Below are 20,954 nucleotides of genomic sequence, written 5' to 3' on the forward strand. Positions count from 1 at the left end.
TCGGCGCCGCTCGGCAGGAGCTCACCTGTCGATGACGTGGATGCCCATGATGAAGGGCTGCATCTCCGGGCTGGAAGGGTAGCAGAGCTTGCACTTGGTGTGGGCACTGAGAACCGTCCCGTCGCTCAGGGTGAAGCGGTAGGACGGGCTGAAGGCTGTGCCACGCGTCATCACTGAGGGAGGAAGCCAACAAGACAGGGAACCCCCTTAGCAAGTCACAGAGACGCCGGGACGTGACCGTTGGACTAACTCCGTTCAACGCCGTCCTCGAGCGCTCGCCACCGGCGCGGCAGAGAGGAACCGAGGGACGGTACCGATGTCCTGCCGGAGCCAAGCCAGGGACCGAAAGCCGCAAGGGGCTGCTGCCGCTGCTGCAGGAGACCTTCCCAGGGGCTCGGCCAGCCTCCCTGGGCTACGCTCTGCCCTCCCGACCGCCCCGCGCGGACCGGGCACCGCGAAGCCCCCGCCGCAGGCCCACGGGGCAACGGTGCCGGGAATCACGCTATTGCAACTGTAGGAGAACCCCAGTAAAACCAAAATTAAACAAAAACCACCCTCGTCGAGATCAGCCCGGGGGATTTAGACTCCAGGGATGGTGTTTACATAAGGCACAGGAAAAGAAAAAAGGAAAAAAGGCATGTTTAGCTCAATGTAATGCCCAAACTCGGCCTGCGGAAGTTGCCCTCAGCTCTTTTTTCTCTCCCCAAGGGTGAGAAGAAACCTCTCGGCTGGCGCCGGGGCAGCGGAGCGCTGCCGGGCCGCGGACAGCAGCGAGCCGCACGCCGCCGCAGCCGCAGGCAGCCTCTCCAGCCGGCAGAGCCCTTCCAGCATTACTCAGCCCTTTCGCTCCTTCCTTTGGCACTCGGCGATTATTATTGCAGTATTTGTTTTTCCAGAAAGCACTTATCCAGCAACAAGGACCATGCATCAACTTCTTATTGCAGCTACTGCTGCTCCACGCGCGCGCGCGCGAGAGCAGAGCAGAGGAGCCGGTTACCTTCTTGAAATAGCTGCTTGGCGTAAGATGGCTCTCTGCCCTGAGGCTGGAAGAAAGCGTAGATGCACTTCCGCACTAAATCTTCCCAGCCTGTTCTGCCGGCAGCTCGCAGGGAACTGGTGTCGATGGAGATGATTTTACCTGGGGGGAGAGAGCAGAGCGGCGTTACTCGAGCGCAGGACTGCTGCGTTAAAAGTCACACGGCTCCCGCGGTACAAACGGGCCCGCAAATGTGCACGTGGGCAAGCGTGGCCGTGAAAGACTGCAAGTTGTGTCTTAAACATCCGCGCGACACCCTCAGCCACGACGTCCCTCCGAGGCAAACAGCCCGCGAGCAGCCAGCACGCGCTGGCTCCCTTTCCACTCGCTACGGAAACCACCAAATTCAGCGTTTTGCAGCGCTGGCGCCGCGTGGAGATCTCCTCGCCCTCCCCGCAGCCTCCGGAGCGCGCCGGGATCCGCCAGCCCTCCCTGCGGGCTGCTCCGGCTCGGCATCCCCGGCCCCGCTCCGGCCTTACCCGTGGTGTCCTGCTTGGTCACGAAGGACTCGGAAGGGGCCACGGCCGCGGGTCGAGGCAATCGTCTCGCGATGCAGATCAGACACGACTGGAAATCTGCCAAAACGGGGCAGGGAGAAGCGGCGAGGAAGGGGAGAGTCAGATGCTGCAGCTACCGCTCGCAGCTCGAAATTTTAATTAAAGTAACGCTGCCGCGCTCGAGTGCCACGTCCCGCCCGGGAAGCGTTTACCCCGAGCGATCATCCAGGCCTTCAAAGCAAGGAGGCTCGCTCTAAACCCCATAAAGTTTGCTGGAGGAGAGAGGTTTCCAGCGTTTGGAGAAATTAATTGCAAAGGCTTTTCGGAGCTGGCAGCATCATACAATAAAAGTCAGCACTAAAAGCCAGCAACTGTCAGCTTCAGGCAAAGTATTTGGTCATAAAATACCGTAATTTATTCCTTCCAGTCATGATCTCCTGTGTAAACCGTAATGGATTAATTCAGCTAATGCACTGGAAAATAATAGCTGGTATACGGGGCTGGGAGCTACGGCGTTTGTAGACGCTTTCCGTGCTGGGCCAGAAGCAACGAACCCACCAGGACCATGGCTGGATGGACGGACGCCTGGCCGCGGCCCCCCAAACGCAACACGGCAGCGCGAAGCCGCCCTACCTTCTCCTTCCTCCTTGAAGGACTTGGGCTGGGAGACGGTGAAGCACTGCATCACCTCGTACCGCTGGCGAGCCTCCTGGTTCTCCGCGCCCGGCTCGTCCGGGGGCCGGATCAGCATCCTGCAGCTGAACGTGTGGCTGTTGCGTCTCGTGGCTTCCTGAGGCCAAGGGACTCCGTTCACTGCGTGGGGGGAGAAAGGAGGGCGAGAGGCAGGGTTACAGGCTGTGACCACACGCGAGGACCTCCCAGGCCGGCCGGTGAGGCTTGGGGGTCTCCCTGGCCTGGGTGCCCACCGCCAGCCCCTTGGCTTCACGCTCTGTGCCCCAAGGCGCACACACATGGATGGACTTCCCGGAGAGCCACCAGCTCCAGTGGACACCTCCGAGAAAGGGACAGGGCGAAGAGCGCTGGCACGGAGGAAGAAAGCAAGAATCGAGCCCTCCCCAGCGGCCCGCGTGACGTCTTTGGACACCATCGGAAAACATCGTTCACCGGACCTTTTCTCAAAGCGAGCCCTAACAAACTGCACCTTGCAGGATGGACCCTCCAGGATGGACGTATTACGTGGGTTATTTTCTTCTCTAGGCAGATGGGTAAACCGAGGCACGGAGCGATGCAGTGATTTGCTCCCCGCGCAGCTCTAGCAAAGTCGGCGTCCTCGCCCTCTCGCAGCTCTAAGAGCTGATAAATCACTTGCAGGAGCTGCCACGTTCCCGGGGCCTTCGGGGTCTGCAGCTGCAGAGGACGGTCGCTGGAGACCGGCGCCGGCACCTGCATCCAGCGCCGCACATCCCACCGGGGCCACCCCAACACATCACCTCTTCTTCTTCATGTGGCCGATGGAAAGGTTGTCGTTGCCGCGCTTGCAGATACCGAGGCCTCCCGGTATCCGTCGAAGCGACTGCCGATCACGTTCCCTACAGCCAGAGACGCGTCTCGCGGGGGAAACTTCGTGGCGGTACATCACACAGCAGCGAAAACCTTCCTCTGTTTTGGCTCGGAAGTGGTTTAACCACAGCGGCACGTTCCACGTTTCCCCACCACGTGGTTACAAGCGTGTCAACGTTTCTAGGTAATTTGAGGGTAATTCGGCCATAAAAATTCACTCTACTTTCGGACCAGGCATTTGAACACGCACCTCAGTAGCAACGGGAAAAACAGCAGCAACAAAACATTCTGCAGAGTTTATTTAGCTGCTCTGGAATTGCAAAAATCTGGAATTTAAACCACGGGTTTTTCGGTGAGGCCCGCAGAATTGGCTTCGATTTTTGTGTATAACCTCCACAAACTCCTGTGCACCAATTTAAAGGCAGATTGTGCTGACCCTCTATAAAATCTCTTCGGGGACATCTGTACTCACCCCAAGTAATTTTGTCATCAGCAGATTATGAAGCTTTCATATAAACTGACCTACCAGAAGAGCTGAGGGACTCATAACATCCAAGTGCAAGGAAAAAAACAGCCATTCACAACCTTAAACTGGGTAACCATAGGGATAAGACCAAGCCAGAGTGTCTGAAGGCTCAACGGGATGAGTGTCTACAAATTTAGGGGCTGAGGCTCAAGACATCCTTGTATCCTGCAACTCGTTCTTCTACATGAACTTGTTCTTCTGCAAGCAAGTGTCCTCTTTCGGGTCCACCCAAGGATCTCCACGTCGAGTCAAGGAATAAAAGCTTGGACTTTGATGGCTTCCACCGCCACATCAGTGCCTCCACCACGTTATACTTCCAGCCTCACTGCTGGAAGCGTCTTCTGGTCACACTGGTTAGTGTCTTCTGCTGTCATGGTGGCAGGGCCACCACGTGGGCTTGGGGTCACTCGAGGGTCCTGATCCCAGAGGAACATGACCATCATTTAAGACGACCCTGACTTTGCAGTTAACCTACCTGGGGAAGCAGCTCATCTGCTCCTGCGGTCCAGCCGACTTCTCCGGGAGCACCGCGTGCCCCCAGCCGTGTTCAGCCACGCTGGTGGAGCAGCAGGAGCCGTCCTACATGAGCTGGGACAAGCGTCCGGCCTCGATCCCCCAAACACACGCTTCAAAGTCCTCCTGAAGTGAATGCCCGAGCGCATGGAGGAGTTTTTACCAGAGCAGAGCTCCATCCTGCTTAGCCCGAACAGGCAACTCTGCCGGCCTAGAAGACGGCAGCAGCTCCAGGAGTCGTTCGGGCTCGGGAGCCAGAGCGGCTTCCTACCAGGAGTTAAATTACGGCACCGTTGAGCAAGCACGGTGTTTTAAAGAAGAGCGCGAACGCCGATGAAGTGGTGTGTGTTTTGGCAGGCAAACAAGCGGTCGATAGGACCAGGCTGGATCCTTCACACTATCTCCTAACCCAACGCTGGTGAGGGCTTTGCCCGTGCGCGGTGCAAGCGCTGGCATGCCACCAGAGCAGCCGGGTCCCATCTCCCCATGTGCAAGAAATCCTCCAGCGCTGTCCACCGGCTTCCTTCAATGCTGTCCCAGCCACCGGGGCTGCTACTTCTTCAAAATCTAGTATTAATTTTCTCCTTGCAGGATGTATTTAACTCGGCAAAGGTTTATGGCTCGTTACTCGGGTTGTGTATTTCTGTACGCAGCAAACCATGCAAAAACGCCTGTCGTTATAAGGTTAAATTCACCGAGGACAAGCGAATAAATCCAGCGAGCAACAGGTTCCTGACTCCCATCTGCTGCTCCCCAGATGCCGTACCCACACCGGTGCCCGCGGGGGCACAAACCCTACCGAGATACCCAAAAACGTGCCTGGAGCTTTCCACGGCTGGTGCCAGAGCTCAGCACCTCCCAGGGTGGAACCACCAGGGGTTTAACTCTCGCCAGCGTAGGGAAACTAGAACAAAACCATCTTGGATGGGAAAAGAGAGGAGGAAGCCAGCGGCCAGGGCTTTCTTACCTAGAGACTTGGGCAGCAGGTTCTTGACGAACTCGGCGTGATCGCCCACGTGCAGGATGCTGTAGACGCTGGTGTTCATGAGCTCCTCCTGGTTGTAGCCCAGGTAGCTGGTGACGTTCTCGGAGACGAAGACGATGCGTCCCTCGCGGTTCACCACGAAGAAGAAGCCGTCCAGCGCCTGCAAGGGGGGACAGAGCGGTGAGGGCTCCCCGGCGGGGCTTCGCCGCCTCTGCCGGTCCTTCGCACGGAGTGAGATCCCGCGTCCAGCTCCGGCCGGGGCGAGAGGCACCTGCCAGCTCGTGCGGGGCCGGGAGGAGCGAAACCGCGCGGCTTCTAAAACTTGGGGATTGCTGCAGAGCGACATGAAATGCAAGAAGAAGGAAGCACTTAAAAAAAAAAAAAGGGGGAAAAAAGAGAAATCTTTTGTCAGAACGGTTCGGGCCCATCGGCTGCAATTTGCCGTATTCACAGCTGTTGCTGGTTGCCAAGACGACCAGCCTTTGCCCGAAAAAGAGCCGGGCTCCCGCGGGGCGCCTGTGCGGGGCCCCACAGTGCGCTTCCTCTCCAGCCCCCCCGGCCCACCGCAGCCCCGGCTGGCAAAGGCGGCCCAGGAAATTCAAGTATTTCAGCGAGGAAAAACGGCCGCAAAGCGGCAAACGGGAAACCACACGGGTCGAGGAAAGGGGACGAAGTGGCACCTTGCCCGGGTGCAAACCCCCGCAGTACCTGGGTGCAAACCCTCATGGAGCCTGGGTGCAAACCCGCACAGTACTTGGGTGCAAACCCCTGCTGCACCTGGGTGCAAACCCACAGTGCCTGGGTGCAAACTCTCATGCCTGGGTGCAAGCCCTCGTGGCACCCGGGTGCAAACCCTCATGGTGCCTGGGTGCAAATCCCCGCAGCGCCCGGGTGCAAACCCTCGCAGTGCCAGGGTGCAAACCCTCGCTGCACCCGGGTGCAAACCCTCATGCCTGGGTGCAAACCCCCACGGCACCTGGGTGCAAACCCTCATGCCTGGGTGCAAACCCTCGCTGCACCCGGGTGCAAACCCTCATGCCCAGGTCCAAACCCTCACAGCACCCGGGTGCAAACCCTCATGCCTGGGTGCAAACCCCTGCAGCACCCGGGTGCAAACCCCTGCAGCACCCGGCTGGCAGCACCCAGCTGAGTTCAAGCACCCACATCCCGGCGGTGGCACCTCACCCCTCACCTCGCTCTTCGTGACCCCCACCTGCCGTTCGTTCCTGGGGGGACGGGGAAGAGGGAAGGGGGTGCCCCCAAGCGAAACCTTGCAGGAACGGGGTGAACTTGCAAGCGGGACGCTCGGAGCTGCCCGGGCACCGCTCTGCCCCGCGCCAGGGAGTCAAACGCCCTGCCGTGACGCCAGCAGCAACGTTGCTCCGCGCACGGCACTTCTCCGTGGCTTAAAACGCTTCAATTACTTCCTCAGCGCCGTTTATGGAAGTCGCGACCAAGACAAAAGGTCAGGAGGCAGAAAACCTTCCTAAAAATAAATGCAGCCCTTCTCGTCTCCGGCTTTCCGAGTGGCTTGCAAGTAAAAACGCCGGCACGGCGCGGCCTCCCTGGGGAAACGGGGCCGGCGCGGCAGGAGCCGCAGCGAGGACAAGATGCGTCAGCTGCTCCACACGCCCCAGCGGTGCTTTTCGTCCCGGGGTTTTTCCAAATCGGCCTCAGGACATCGTTGCGGTGACGTTTCCAGCCTCGGGGACCGACGAAACCACAGATTGCTCCTTGCGGCCAACCCTTGCGGAAAATAAAGGGCAGCCTCCACGCGAGTGGGCTCTGAAACGCGGGAAAGCCGCTTCCCAGGCTTTAATCCCAGCTTGGACACCTCGCTCCACGCTGCAGCTTCTCTCTGTACAGGTATGTAAAAATACCTACCTACATAATAGGAGAAACATAAAAAAAATTACGAAACCGCTCCACTGTGCCGCTGCCGAGAGGGTCCGTGCAAAGCTGAGAAGACCGGAGTTTCCCACAGGGTCGGATGTGGAGCAAGCAGGAGCAAGGTGCCTCCGGAGCACAATTTTTAGTCCTGAAGCAGGTGATTTAACTCATCTCCTTCTCTCTGTGATGACCGCGGATTTGTCAGCGCCGTTCGGTGCAGTCCCCGTTTCGCGGCGGGCTTGGACTCGCAGGATGCAGGTCTTGCAATGCAACCCGAATACCGTGATCTTCTCGAGGACCTGCCTTCTCCGCAGGGTAATCCTGCACCGCTCCTCTTCGGAAGCGTTTCCCGCGCTCGCCGCGCTGCGGGTGGAGTGGCTCCTGCCTCTCCATCGACTGCCGAAAGCCACGAGCTGTCCGGGCATCCCGCGGCGTCTCCCGAATCCGGAGCGCTTCCCTCCAGGGATCCAGCATGGGGAGCTGGTCTCCAAAAGTGCCCCCACGTCCCCGCTTACCAGTACCGCGAAAGCCAGACCGTCGGTATCGCCGGTCCCACCGGCAGCGCCCGCCTTCGGGGTCCGGGTCGGATCCGGAAAACGTAGCGAAGGGCCACCAAGGGAGCCAAGGAGCGGTTTCGCCACCGGCCGTCGTGAACTCGCCTCTCTTTCTCCAAAAATACGTTTCCCCTCCTGGTTATTTAGGTAACCCCCGAGGCCGGGGCCGCGGCGAGCCCGAGAGCAGGCGCAGGCGAGCGAGCCGCCCCGGCACCCCGCAGCGCGCACCCACCTCCAGCAGCAGCGGTCCCAGCGACTCCTTCTCGATCACGCCCTGGCTGCTGGACGAGATGTCCGACTTCTGCACTTCGTCGTCGGCCGCTTTCTCTGCAGCAAAGCAAAAGGCAACGTTTCAGCCGGGAGAACCGCGCTCTCGCCGCTGAAACGCCACCAAAAGCCAACGGGACATCGACTGCTGAGCATCCTACATCACACGGGACGGCGCCGGGGCGACTTCTGTGTTTCCCTTCGATCCCTCGACCCAGCGAAGGGGAAAAAGAAGAAAGAGAAAACATCGTTTTTAATCACAGCAAAATATAGATACTAATTAAATTGCAGTCGGGGACCGAACCGCTCCAGCGCCGGGGGAGAGCGGCCCGGGGCAAGCGCTCGTGTCTCGCCGTGCCGTAGGGACGCGCGTGGGAGACGGGGGGACGCGGGCTGACTCCGGCCCCAGTCGGAAAGTTTGCAGCTGAGGCTGCCTCCCATGGTGATGCTGTTTTAGGGAAGGGAGCACCTGGAAAACAGCGCAGTTAGTATCGGGACTCGGAGAAAACATCCGATAAAACACTCAAAACAGGGGTTTGCTCAGAAAATTGGGCTTATTAAGAAATAACCTTCCCCCTCCAAATCGGGACGGTTGTTTGCATTTTCCCGGGGCAAAAGTTTTTAATGTATTTCATCGTGCATCGACCTCAGTCGGGAAGGTTCATCCAGCGCTACCTTTCAAGCAAGGGAAGAGCCACCAGGGTCCCAGCTTCGCTCCCTGCTGACGGTGGTGGTCGCCCAGCCACCTGCAGAGACCTGAGGGCTTCAGCTCACCCTCCAAGTGCTCAGCTCCAGCCTGCTCTCATGCCCAGAGGACATCCAAGCTCTCTCCTGCCCATGCACTAGCCATTAATGAGTAGGGAAAGATCAGTCAGCTCTGCCGGGAGGAGGAGGAGGAGGAGGCTGCGCCGCGCTTGGCACCGCCTGGGCGGGATGGCAGATGGCCTGGGTCCTTCACAAAACCAAGGCGTTGGGACAAAAGGATCGTGTGAAGCCTCACGCTAAAGAATTCGGTTCGGGAAGTCATTTGCAACGGGCTACGCTAGCAGCTTTAACGAACCTGTTAATTTATGCAGCTTTGCATGCTGGGAGATGCTGTTCTTTACATCAGCTGTTTCCATATTTGCATCACCTGCAGAAGCCGGCGCGATGAAACCCCCCCACTGACCCACCTGGGGATGAGGCAAACCTCCGAGGAGGACCGTCCCCGGCAGCGCACGGGCCACGCACGTGCCGCTCGCGGCAGCGGCCTCCTTGGAGACACCATAAATGAGCGCTCGAGCTCGGCAGGCAGAGCTGCGCCCAACACCCACCTCCGTAAAGTCAGCATATTCCCAAGGAGACAGATGCAGAAAACCCAGCCCGGCGTCCTCACGTCTTCACTTCCACCAGCACCAGATCCCCATAAAACACTACATGGAAATCAGCAGCTCTTAGCTTGTATAACTTTTTATCCCAGCAAGAGGAAAGAAACTATCTGATCTATGAATTAAAAAAAAAAAAACTGCGGAAAAATGCAATCTGTGAGACGCAGAGCTTGCAAATACCAGCGCGAGAAGGAGAAGACCGGATCCTGGCTTTCATAAATCAGCCCGGCTGCTCCGGAGACCGGCGCTAGCCCGGTGTACACCACCAAGCGAGACAGTCTATCAGTGTCAAGCCGCGGGGCGCCCGCGAGCAGCGGGCCGCGATGCCAGGCTCCAGCCCCGAGACATCACGGGGGAGATTCATCTCACTGAACATTAGACATCTGGGATGGAGACGTCTCCACCTGAGCTCACCTTGCCCTCCCCTCACAGGCAAAGCGGGGAAAAAAGGCTCTTTTAGAGGGCGATTCACCTGCTCCTTTTTAAATGCCTATTCTAAGACAGATTCTAGGATTTATTTTGTCCTGTTTTAGGTATTTTCATCCGCTAGCCTTCCTCCACCACGAGCAGGGACAATCGACTTGCAAACGGAGAGCCTGCTCTTCCAAACCCACGGCACCGAACGCAGCGTGCACCGTCGTGGAAAGTCTCCCTGAAAGCCACGGAGCAATCACGGCAGAAAGCACCGCGGTTGGAAACCTGAAATCCTAACGGACTAGAGCATGCAAACCCACGTTCATCCATCAACGCAGATTTCCAGGTGGAATACTGAGTATATATCAAGGTTAAAATAGCGCTTTCAAGGTACCTTTTCAACCGTACGAGCTAAAGACACAATAGACCAGTCTGTATTAACAGAATCAGCTTGATTTTCCTTTCCGCTTTCCCCCAAAGCCCTTCAAAACTAATATTTCAAAACCAGGACAACATCCCACCATGCTTCAGTGCAATCCACCCCGCGGAGGTGACAGCAGCTAGAGACGGTAACTCCCACCAGCACGAGGGCTGGAGCAGCCTCCAACACGCCGACAAGCCAACCCTTGGGAACAGCCATTTCGGGCTGTAACGACCTGGCTCTGGAGCAGGTCTTCAATCTGGTGACCCTACATGGAAACCACCTCCGGCAACACCACCCAATTTTCTGTGTTGACAACAACATTTGTATCTCTTAACAGCTTCTCAGGGAAACAGGGTGTGGCGGTCCAGCAAGGACTTCTTGTTTTCAAGCAGTTACTGTTTTCAGGGTTATTCTTCTCAAGCAGGAGGAAGATCTCTTCTCCCATGGGGTCATCAGATCAGCCCATGACACAAACTGCTTGTCACAGGCCCCTGGAAATCACCCTGCTCGGCAGATGTCTGCTTGTGTAGAAATGGTCTTACAAACATGAGCTTAGAATTCAAACATGACCATATTCATAATTCTAGGTTACCTTCATCAAGAACTTGTACCTTTCTGCATTTCTGCAGAAAAATGATTTTTAAAAAGGAACTAATCCATAACGAGCAGAGCTAACAAAGTCTGGTTGCCTTCTACACCGTATCCTGTTCTCTGCCCATCACCGTAACACAGTTTCCCTTTTCACCCCTGAGGACTTCCTCCACGGACTTCTGCACGTACCAACCCGCCACACATCTGCTGGTGAACACAACACATGATGACCAAATAGTCATTAATTCTTTAAGAAGTGGTCATCAGTAAACACAAAATCCCCGGTGATGGCACGGACTTCCTCCTCCACCCACCCGTACCGCCACGTTTTCAAGAAATGCGGAAATTCAGTTTGTCTCTGAGATTTTTATCTCACAGTCCGGTTTGGCTGAAACCGGCCAGCAGACCTGCAAAGCAACAGAGATGCTGGCTGGGGGGACGGAGGCTAAATGTGGCTCTTCTCGGTTTTGGATGAGGAGCCTCCACACGAGATTGCAGGAGATGCGGGTTCACTCCAGCCTCTGCCAGGTACCTTCCATGGGGCCAGGGGCAAGTCCCTAGTTTTGGTTGCTCCTTCAGCTGGTATCTCCCCTCCCTCTCCATGGAGAGCAGAAGTATCTCATGGGCAAGAATTCCTTTATTTTTGTCATGTACCTACACATTAACAGGCACAACGAAGTTCCTTAGGACTACACAATGCAAATGACTCGAGGGAGTCCTGTTTAACACATTTGACCCTTTCTGTAAACTGCAAAGAACATATTCGAGCATTGCATCCCCCTAAACGACAGCTACGCGCTTGAGTAAGTGGCAATCTGTGACATCCTTCCACCTGAGGAGCTCAGGGAGGATGGACAGTTGCTTCCCTTTAACAAGCCGGAGACATAAATCACCATTAACGCTGCTATTTTACAGCTGCAAAACGGATGCGTGCCCAGCCATGCTTTTGCAGATCTTGCTGGAGCAGATGGAAAAGTTCATCACCAGCCTCTCGGCGGAGATGCCGTAACACCCCGCATGAACGCTCGGAGGCCTCTACAGCACAAAGTCGCCAGCGCTAGCTTCAACGTTGGCACATCACGGCGGGTCACCCAACCCAGTTGGGTTGTCTCCCCAGGGAGTCCAGATACGCCCGCAAAGGCCCATCCGTCTATGCCCCAAAGCACAGCGCATTCACACCATTCGCGTACGGCAGCACCAGGACTGCAGCTCAGGACCTGAGGCACCAGCCTCTGCTCCAACCGACCAACGCTGCTCCCGTTGGCTAGCTTTACATGGAAAAGTCTGGTTTTCTGCTTCTGGTAAAAGCCTTGCCTAATGGCACAGACAGCAGAGGAAAGCATGCTGTCATTAAAACAGAAGGAAAAGGAATTTCTTTCTGTCTTCACACCTTTTAGAGTTAAACATTAATGGTGTAGAGATGTCTTAAGTGAAAAAGGCTGGTTGTCTGAACAATGTCAGGAAAAATTATACGGTGCTGACTGAATGCAAAATTAATGAGCGCTGAATGCTGACAGGAGAACAGGAATAAGGAGCTAAGGCTTCTTCGTAGTCAGCTCTGAGATCAAGCAGGTAGCACATCTCCATCTTACTGTGGGAAGGAATAAAGGAAGAAAAAACTTTTATCTCAATCTGAAGAATTTAATTCATTCAAAAACTGTGTCAACTCGGCACGGCGAAATCTGCAAAGATGAGAAAAGAATACATGCAGCTCCCACGCACAACCTGAATTCAGCCCTGGTATAGCCTTTATTCTCCTCCTGCAGGCATAAAATACATTACAACATGGTTTTAATGATCCGATTTAATTAATTTTGCGAAGAATTAGACCAACTGTCTTGTCTCGGCTATTCCACAGGTATGCAGCATCTCGAAGCCCTGCGCGCTGTACGCGCCGGAGTCCGCGAGAAGTTACTGCTAAAAATTCACTCGTGTCAACCGTGAGATCAGCTTTATGTTCGAGTTGCACAGGCACGTCAAATATGTGAGCTGCGCAGGCACCGAAACGCCTGCCAAAGCGTGCAGACAATGCAAAGCCGAGCTCCGAGAGGGGGGAGCTGACGCTTCCCACCCGGCTCGCAAAGCGGCACCTCCCCGCCCCGCGCCTCCCCGCCAACTCCGACGTCCTCGCGCCTCCCATCTGTCCCTCCTCAGCCGCGAACGGAAAACTGGCGATCTGCAGCTATTAAGGGGATCGACTCGCTTCTCCTCCGCGCAAAGGGGATCTGGCGAGGTAGGAGCAGACTTGCTCCAGCGCAGTGCAGCTGCCCAGAAGGGCAGCCGTAGTGTGCAAATGTCCATGTAGTCCATGGGTGCAACTGCAGCTCCAGGCCAGGAGATACCTGGAGAACATGAGCTAAGTCACACAAGGGGACATGGCCTTTTTTGTAGATCTGCACGGAGCCTGCTTAATGAGGCCCTCATCTCCAAAATGAACTTTAAATCTTTGAGTGCAACCACTACGCAAACCATGACCTCCAAACTGCAGGCAGTGCCAGATCTTGGATCTTCACAGCTCTCAGGTTCCTGATCCCGCAGCAGGCCAGTGCCCAGGGGACGAAGGACAAACAGCCCACCTGTCTCAATAGCGAGCCTTCGTTTTGCTGTGTGTCCCCAGGAAAAGCCACGGAGACTAACGAGATCAGGGTGGTGCACGTTGGGCAAGCTCCTCTCCTCTCCCAGCGGCACAAAAGCCAGGGCAAACCGGCCACTGCGGGAAGCGAGTCCCCCATTCCGGCATTCAACACCGCTCACTGTAGCATGGACTTAATGATTTAAAAGGTAGTTAGTTGAGACTGGCAGTTCAATTAATTAAGGAACACGTGTCCTGGGATGCAGGAGGGAAGCTGACTTCCCAAACAGCAAGGGCAGAAAGAGGAGCAACAAACATCATCTAAAACCTTCCAACGGTGTCCGTGGCTTGGCCAGGCTCCAGGCCGCTGGCTCCTTTCTCCAAGGCTCTGGCTCATCTTTTACCGCGGCAAAATGCACCAGGATGAAACCAGGCTGCCCGGAGGTACCTGCGCTCCGGTGTTGCTCGTGGGCTCCAGCAACCCGCTGCCTGGGCAGCAGGGCTCTCTCTCAAGGGTCACTAGAGATAGGGGCTTCCAGGGATTCATTCGGCCCCTCTGATGGCAGGTGGGAAGCGCTTCCCTGTGGAAATGCCTCCCTCCCCGCCGCTCTCCCGGGAAGCTTGGATGATGAGTTTCCATGCAACCAAAAGAGGTGAGATGAAGGCACCTCTTGGTGGCTGTGCACCAAGCAGACGGGTGCTATCCAGCCCGGATGGCCCCCGGGACAGCCCAGCCTTCCTCCTCATCCTCACCCAGGCGAACGGGGTCCCCTGCATGGTGGGGCCAAACTCAGAGCACCATCCCAGGCAAGCACGCCATTGCCTAGGGTGGAAGAACCTGCCAACGGGTTTTGTCCCTCTCCAGGAAGGGTAAGGTGGGCCAGGAGAAAGGACTTTAAGGGATGGGGATTTTTTTCCTCCTCATTTTCTGCCCTTCTTAGAAACAAGACTGAATCAAGCCAAAAAAAAAAAAAAGAAGAAGAAAGGAAAAAAAAAAGCGCTAATCCAGCACAGCAGAAGGCGAGAGGAGGAGTAATTTCTACAGGTGGTTTATGACTCTCTGCATGATCCACACGCCTGCTACGTCCTATCAGATCCTTTTCTTACAGCTAGGTGCTAAAGGATTTATTAGTTCTTGACAGTGTGAGATGCTTAAAAGCTTGCGGATATAATAACCAAATGTTCACTTGTTAAAATAAAGGCAATGTTTGGAGAGGCCTCTGCGATTCTTAGCAGCCTCCCCTTCCCCTTGTGCTATATTTAAACTGCCAGCTAGATTAAAACTGTCAGAGGAGGAATGAGAATTTTATTGACATGCTTTGGAGGTGGCAGGGCTCTATAAAATAAACATATACAGAGGATGCTCCCCGGTGCCACTGCGCAGGCAGCGATTTTTACAGCACTGACCTGGGGCAGTTTGTATCCGAAATCGATCCCTGATATAAAGCAGATTCCCGGGCATCCGGAGAGGCTTCCCGAGCGGCGGCAGGCGTGCAGCCCCTCCGGCGCGTCCCATCGACGCTGCCGGGCTTCGCGCTGCCATCCAGGGTGTTTTGCTCACACTTGGGATTGCGGGGTCTGACCTGCAGCCACGGCCGGTTTGGTGCATACGATTAATTTTAATATTTAAGCAAAGAGGAGAGACCTGACTTCTATCGTACGTGGTGCAATTGCCAGTCTGACCTTGTTCCTCTGCATTTTATTAACATTTGGGTCGTTTTACGCGGAAAAGAATCGGTCTTTCCTGCAACCAAGAGGAGCCCAACGAAGGAACACGCATTTCCCTGGCAAAATCACCTAAATCCATGCAATAATTTCTGCATTACCCCACCTCTGCTTGCCTCTCCTGTCTATCCAAGCAAAGGCACAGCCCGAGTCGTGAATTCAAACCGACCTGCTGACCGCTCAGAGGACGCGGGAAATGGGACCTCTGAAGTTTCAGACTGACTGCGCTGAAGGCCAGAAGAGCACCTCAGATTAGCCTATCTAACTTCCCGAACATCGCAGAGCCACGGGATTTCACCCCGTTAGACCACAATGAGCCCTTAACTTCTGCCTAGCTAAAACCCAGCCGAAGAGCTGCACAGTTCACCACTTCCCTTGGCAGCTTGCTCCAGAAGTAATCACCCGCAGAATTATAAATCTGGGCCCGACTCCTAATTTGTTTTTGTCTGGCTTCAGCTTTGAGTCATTCTTTGTTAGGCTGGATTTAAAAACCTCTTTAGTAGACAGTATTTTCCGTTCTCGTTAGTGCTTACACAGTGTCATCAGCCTGCCTCCACCCTTCTTTTTTTCGGTCCACTCGACAGAGCTCTTCAGCTTTCTGAGCCGCAGGACGTTTTCTCCACCCCTTGAATCATTTTTGTGGCGTTTCTCTCCACCTTCTCCATACTTTGCCATCTCCTTTTTCCAGCACGGACACCAGACCTGCCTTCTGCGTTCCAGGTTTGTCCCACCGGTATTGTACACACGGTAACGATACCCACGGGACTGCTTTAGTCTGTTTTGCATTTCATCACATCAGTCACATGGACTTTCTGCTTTCCTGCCATCTCCAGATGGCTTCCAAAAGCACCATTCCCAAGGTACGACCCATCCAGCCTTCCTGTATATATACATATAACCCTGTACTTGGCTGCACCGAAGTACATTTTGTCTGTATGGGCCCAGCTCCACTAAAGATCCTACCGCTCTGTGTGAACTATAAAGACAACAACCTGCCAGTCAGAGTCAACAGCGGATTTGACTGGTGGTGATTTTATATCTACCTCCACATCAGCGAAGGTGCTGAACAGCATTAAGGTCTAGCACAGACTTCTGAGAGACTCCACAAAACTCACTCTTCAGAAAAAATGTGTTTCATCGAGAGGAGGAGAGCTTCCCAGCTCAAGGACGGGCTGACCCCTCCACACGGAGGAGGACCAAATGGTAGGAAAAACCATCTGATTGCATGGCCAAGGTGTGCTGTTACGTTTCACCTACCTTCTGCTACTTCAAAGTCATGCACTCAGCAACCAAGAAGATGAGCTTCTGCTAAAATCTGGGGACACCTTAACTAGAGGTGACAGAGGCGATGACAACAGTCACCACAATAGTCTTGGGCCACAGTAAAGAATGGCTGGGGCGATGCTGGCAACAACCTAGAAGGACTTGTAAGATCTCATTTGAGGAACTGTGACAGTCTGGGCCAATAAACTCAAGAAAAATGGACGTAAATTGGAAGAAGTACAGGAAAGAGTTCCTAGGTTGATTTAAGGAAAAGCTTAACTAGCTGATGTAAAGAGCCGAAGAGAGCTTGGTTTGGTTGGACTCCAGTCCAGTGAAGGTAGAGAACCAGTGCCACGACTTCCAAAAACGTTCAGGAAGGGCAGCAATTAGCAAACAGAAGAAAGAACAGGCTAACGTCGAGGGCAACCGAACCCATTGGAAATTCAGTCCGAGTGAAAATAAGCAGCAAGTTTCTCGACATGCAAGGAGGGAAGCTCAGGAGTGACTCCCAATGGGTGGAGAGAGTGAGGACCACAACCAACGTCCCCCAGCACCGCCGAGGGAGCCTCCTCATTAACCGCAAACAATTCCTGGAAGGACAAATTAAGCAGTTAAAGATGAGCTGGATCTGTTTGTTCTCCATGTACTTTGGATCAGCCTCCCACTTCAGGGCTCGCAGGGGGCACCGGCTGAAGCCCAGGAGGAACAAACTCCTTGCCTCTGCCGTCTACCCCGGACTCCAGGGTTTTGTTGTCTTTCTTTCCAGGTAGCCCTTGGATGTACAGTACAGAACTGGACTTGGAACCAGCAGGAAAGGGGAGAGCGTTGCTCCGCTCCTCCTTGCGCGAGACAGGGGAGGAATGGCTTGGGCCAGCACCCAGGCTTGACATGACCACCAGCTTTGGGGCCAGGATGAAGCTCTTCTCCTGGGCACCCAAGAAGGCACCATGAGAGCGACGCTGACCAAGGCGGGCCGTGCCGACCCTGGGGCAAAGCCACCCAGCAGCTGCTGAAGGGCTCTCGGAAGACAAAAGCGAAGCTCCCCATTCTGACCTCCCTTAAAGCAAACAAAATCGAGATGACTCCAATAAAGTCAATGCATTCGCAGTGGAGACTGTAGAACCAGGCTGACAGTTGTAGCCTGAAGAGATTACGATCTAATTTTAGATTTGACACAAACCTTAATGTGGTTTTAATTAATTAATTAAAAATCCTTTAATTAATGTAAACCCCTTAAAGCAGTTTTAATTTACTCCATATCCAGGAGACATTTCCACTTGCATTGCTCCTCAGATGCCGTTCGGCTGCTTGCTTTTGTTCTTCAATAAAACCCAAAGTGTTACACCTCAACTTTTGTTAATGTTAGACCTAAACTTTTGTTCACGACGCAGGCACGTTACTGAGCTGTCTCAGCCTGGAGTAAGAGCTCCATTGCTTGAGAAAACAATAGAAATCAATAGAAAAACAGGAAAGACCATCCTTGTCCTAGTTCTTGTTGCAAGTACTGCATTAAACCAGAGAGGTACACAAAACCCAGTATCAAATGCATGCCCCTCTTCCCCCATTTTTAAGTTAAGTCACCTGAGGGCGGGGGTAAAGGTGTAACCTCATCTTCCTTTCAGATAAAAACATGATTTCTTCAGAGGTACCACCGGATGGCATGTCCGTGTGAGCTGGTATCTCACCTCTCTTCCCCTCTCCATGCACTGCCGGAATGAAGCGCACTTTTTGCTCGAGCGGGAAGGTGGACGGCGGCGGAGCAAGTCCCTTGCTGTGAGCAAAGGCCGTTGCAGCGCATCGTTCGTTCACACCAACCGGCACTGGCCTTGAAGCTCGGCTCTGGGACGCTTTGAGCTCGGGCTATTTCTCAAGCCTTTGGCTTAACGCTTTTCCAAGTAACGGGGTTTCTGTGTCCTCTCTGAGAATGCACAAATTCTACAGCTTGTTCTGCTGCTGCATGAAAGCGTCCTCTCCTGGGTCCACTGAAGGGTCTCCACGTTGAGTCAGGACATAAAAGCTTTTGCTTCAATAGCTTCCATCTTCTGACATTGGCTCCTGCCACCTTATACTTCCTCCCAGCCTCACAAATCTGTTTCTCCTGCATACAGGATCATTCTGCATTTAATCTTCACATCCAAACTTCTCCTTTTATCCTTTGGTACGTTCCCTTTTCCACTTGGACCTCTCATCTCCAGCTGATCTGCCATTTCAGGTTCACTTCTAAGATTCTGGGAGAGTCTCAAAACTACCAAAAGTTGCACTCAAATTCTCTGAACTGAATATCTTCAATTTATCTGAATTCCTTCGCAAAGGAGGGAGAAGACCAGTCGCCGTACCCTACGGACAGCAATGCCCACCCTGGGCAGGTCCCCCAGGCCATGAAGGAAGGAGCTGAGGTGTGACGTGGGAGCGCAGCAGGAGGTCCCGAGGGTTTGGCCCTCCTGGGATCCCTCTCCACCGTTGGACCTCCTGACGGCAACCTGGGCCTTCCATCTTCAACCCGCTCTGTTCATCTGGCCGCCCTGGGCAGCAGAGCCAGCTTTTAGCTCTGCCTCCGTTATGTGGGTGGAGAGTTGGGTCCCCTTGATGCAACTTTTTGCTAAAGGAAGAAGAGAATTTTTTTCCTCGACTAAAAATTGGGAGTCGTCCTCCGTGCGGGGTTAACACAGCAGCAGGCGTGTTTCCCGACTCGCAACACCCCCGCGATCCCCGCGTAATTCCAGTGCTTTAAAACGGCTGAGCATCGACGGCCAACAGCGTCCTGGGCTACGCAACGGGAGCCCAGCCAGGAGGTGGAGGAACACCATCTCCCACTCGCTCGACCGCATCTAGATACCGCGGCTGGTCCGGGGCCTCCCAACGCAAGACAAACTGGAGCGAGTCCAGCGAAGAGGCGGCTCCGGGAGCCGACGGCAGCCCCAGCGCCTGCGAGGGGCTGGCGAGAGAAGGAGCCAATGGGTGCGACCTCAAGCAAAAGTCCAGACGGGATGGGATGAAAGCCCTGGGGACAGTCAAGCTGTCCCAGAGAGGCTGGGCAGTCTCTGTCCCTCAAGGTTTTCAAGCCCCGACGGGGCAAAGCCCCGAGGAGCCCAGCGCGACGCCACGGCCGAGCCCGCCGCGAGCAGGAGCTCGGACCAGAGCCCCTTCCAGCCCGCGCCCCAGCTCCGAGAAACGCGGCGCTGACAGACTTCCTCCGCAGCCACAAAGTTAATAACCCAGCTGGAATTCCTTAATCTTCCCAAACCGAATGAAAACAAGGCAAAGGCCGAGGGAAAGCAGCAGATCCTGCGCGCCCGCGGCTCTCGCCGCTCCTGCCCGTGTGAGTCATGGCACTGCCAGGGCTGCGGTCCCCTACGCCGCGGCACCAGATGGGCACCAGCCTTACGGACCGCGACGCTTCCAAACCGACACAGACAGCGTCAGCAACCAGGTAAAATGCTAGACTTGTCCCAGAGACACGCATTTAACCTAAGTTAACATTTTCATTAGTGATCTTTACATAAAAACTAGGAAAGTTTTAAAATAAATTTACTTCTGATGCAAAGTCAGGGGGTGAGGGTGGGATTACGACATGGGAGGAGGGAAGAGCTGAAACAAAGCAGAGTTCAAAATCGAAAATGCAAAAATATGTAATCGGAGAGAAGGAGTAAAACGTTCTGCAGAGAACTGGGAGCTCGACAGTGGGAACGAACAATCAAGGACAAAGACCCAGGGAGCAGGAACCTGGAAAGTCAGACCCGATCTCTAACCACAGTCACCACCAGATGACCAGGAGCTACTCAGAGAAGAGGCTTCTGTCTGTCCCACCGAGGACTCAGGACCTCTCAGTGCTAGAAGTTATAAGAGTTAATACGAAAAAAATTCCCGGGCCAAATCTAAACATATGACAAGACAGCAGGGAAACATAATTAAAGGAAAGCCACTGACAGCCCAATGATCGCATGCAACAGAGCAGCCAAAGTCAATAATGACTTCATATACTACACTTAATTAACCTCCTATATTTACCCAAAAGGAAAATTACTTCCTCAAGTAGGTTAACGTACAAATCGGGGGTGGTCATAAATTAAGGGCTGTCTTCATTTGGGGTTGATGTGGTGATAGGTTCCCCGGTGACTGAGCAGCCCAAGCGTGCCCGAGGTGGCCCATGTTTGAGCAAGACCCCAGTTCATGCAGACAAGCCGCCGGTGAGACCTTTGAAGAAATTATGCATTTATCTGAAAGGAAGATGAAGGTTCCTCCACTCCCAAAGCAATTTAACTTTAAAAATTGGGTGTCACCTTCGCTGCAGGTTAACACAGTAACGTTTAGAAAAGAAAGCTAATTCTTAATCTACTGCCCTTTGAAAATGTCCTCTAATCAGGTCAATCCTCCGTAACATTGTTACAGAACAAAACCGCATTATCTAAAGATCTGGATTTTTTTTTTTAATGTATCTGTAAAAATAAATCCAGCAGCTCTACCAACACACGCTGAAAGGGAACGGCTCATTCTTATAATTCCCCAGTTGCCGTAAAAACCTTTTTACCGAACTGACACGCAGACGAGTCAGGGGCCTTCGTGATACATGGAAGTTGCACGTACCCCAGCAATCACGGAATAAATCCTTCCTTTTGGCAACTCCAGAGAAAATCTACTGGGGCTTTTGGACCTGACAGGGACAGAAACTAATAACCAGCACCCCAAGGGTTCTGGCCGGGACGAGAGATGCGCCGTGGAAGCTCAGCTTCCAGGTAGCTTGCGGCTCTCAGCCCCGATTTCCGCGGAAAAGCAACATACTGCAGCACAGCAGGAGCAGCCGGAGGCACG

At 54.2% G+C, this 20,954-nt stretch overlaps 1 protein-coding gene across 6 annotated transcripts in view; it reads right to left on the reverse strand.

Moving 5' to 3' along the window:
• The window catches only part of NCOA1 (nuclear receptor coactivator 1), a 139,091-nt gene that overhangs the window by 13,357 nt on the left and 104,780 nt on the right, over positions 1-20,954 (reverse strand). For all 6 annotated transcript variants that reach the window (XM_064508235.1, XM_026101991.2, XM_026101990.2 and 3 more), the window contains 6 exons: positions 7,755-7,849; positions 5,061-5,238; positions 2,167-2,346; positions 1,516-1,611; positions 998-1,138; positions 26-173 (listed from right to left, as the gene is read on the reverse strand). In XM_064508235.1, the coding sequence (XP_064364305.1) occupies positions 26-173; positions 998-1,138; positions 1,516-1,611; positions 2,167-2,346; positions 5,061-5,238; positions 7,755-7,849 (838 nt within the window). The remainder of the gene's footprint in view (positions 1-25; positions 174-997; positions 1,139-1,515; positions 1,612-2,166; positions 2,347-5,060; positions 5,239-7,754; positions 7,850-20,954) is intronic.

The sequence above is a fragment of the Dromaius novaehollandiae genome, chromosome 3 (assembly GCF_036370855.1).
Source record: "Dromaius novaehollandiae isolate bDroNov1 chromosome 3, bDroNov1.hap1, whole genome shotgun sequence".
Classification (NCBI taxonomy): Eukaryota; Metazoa; Chordata; class Aves; order Casuariiformes; family Dromaiidae; genus Dromaius; species Dromaius novaehollandiae.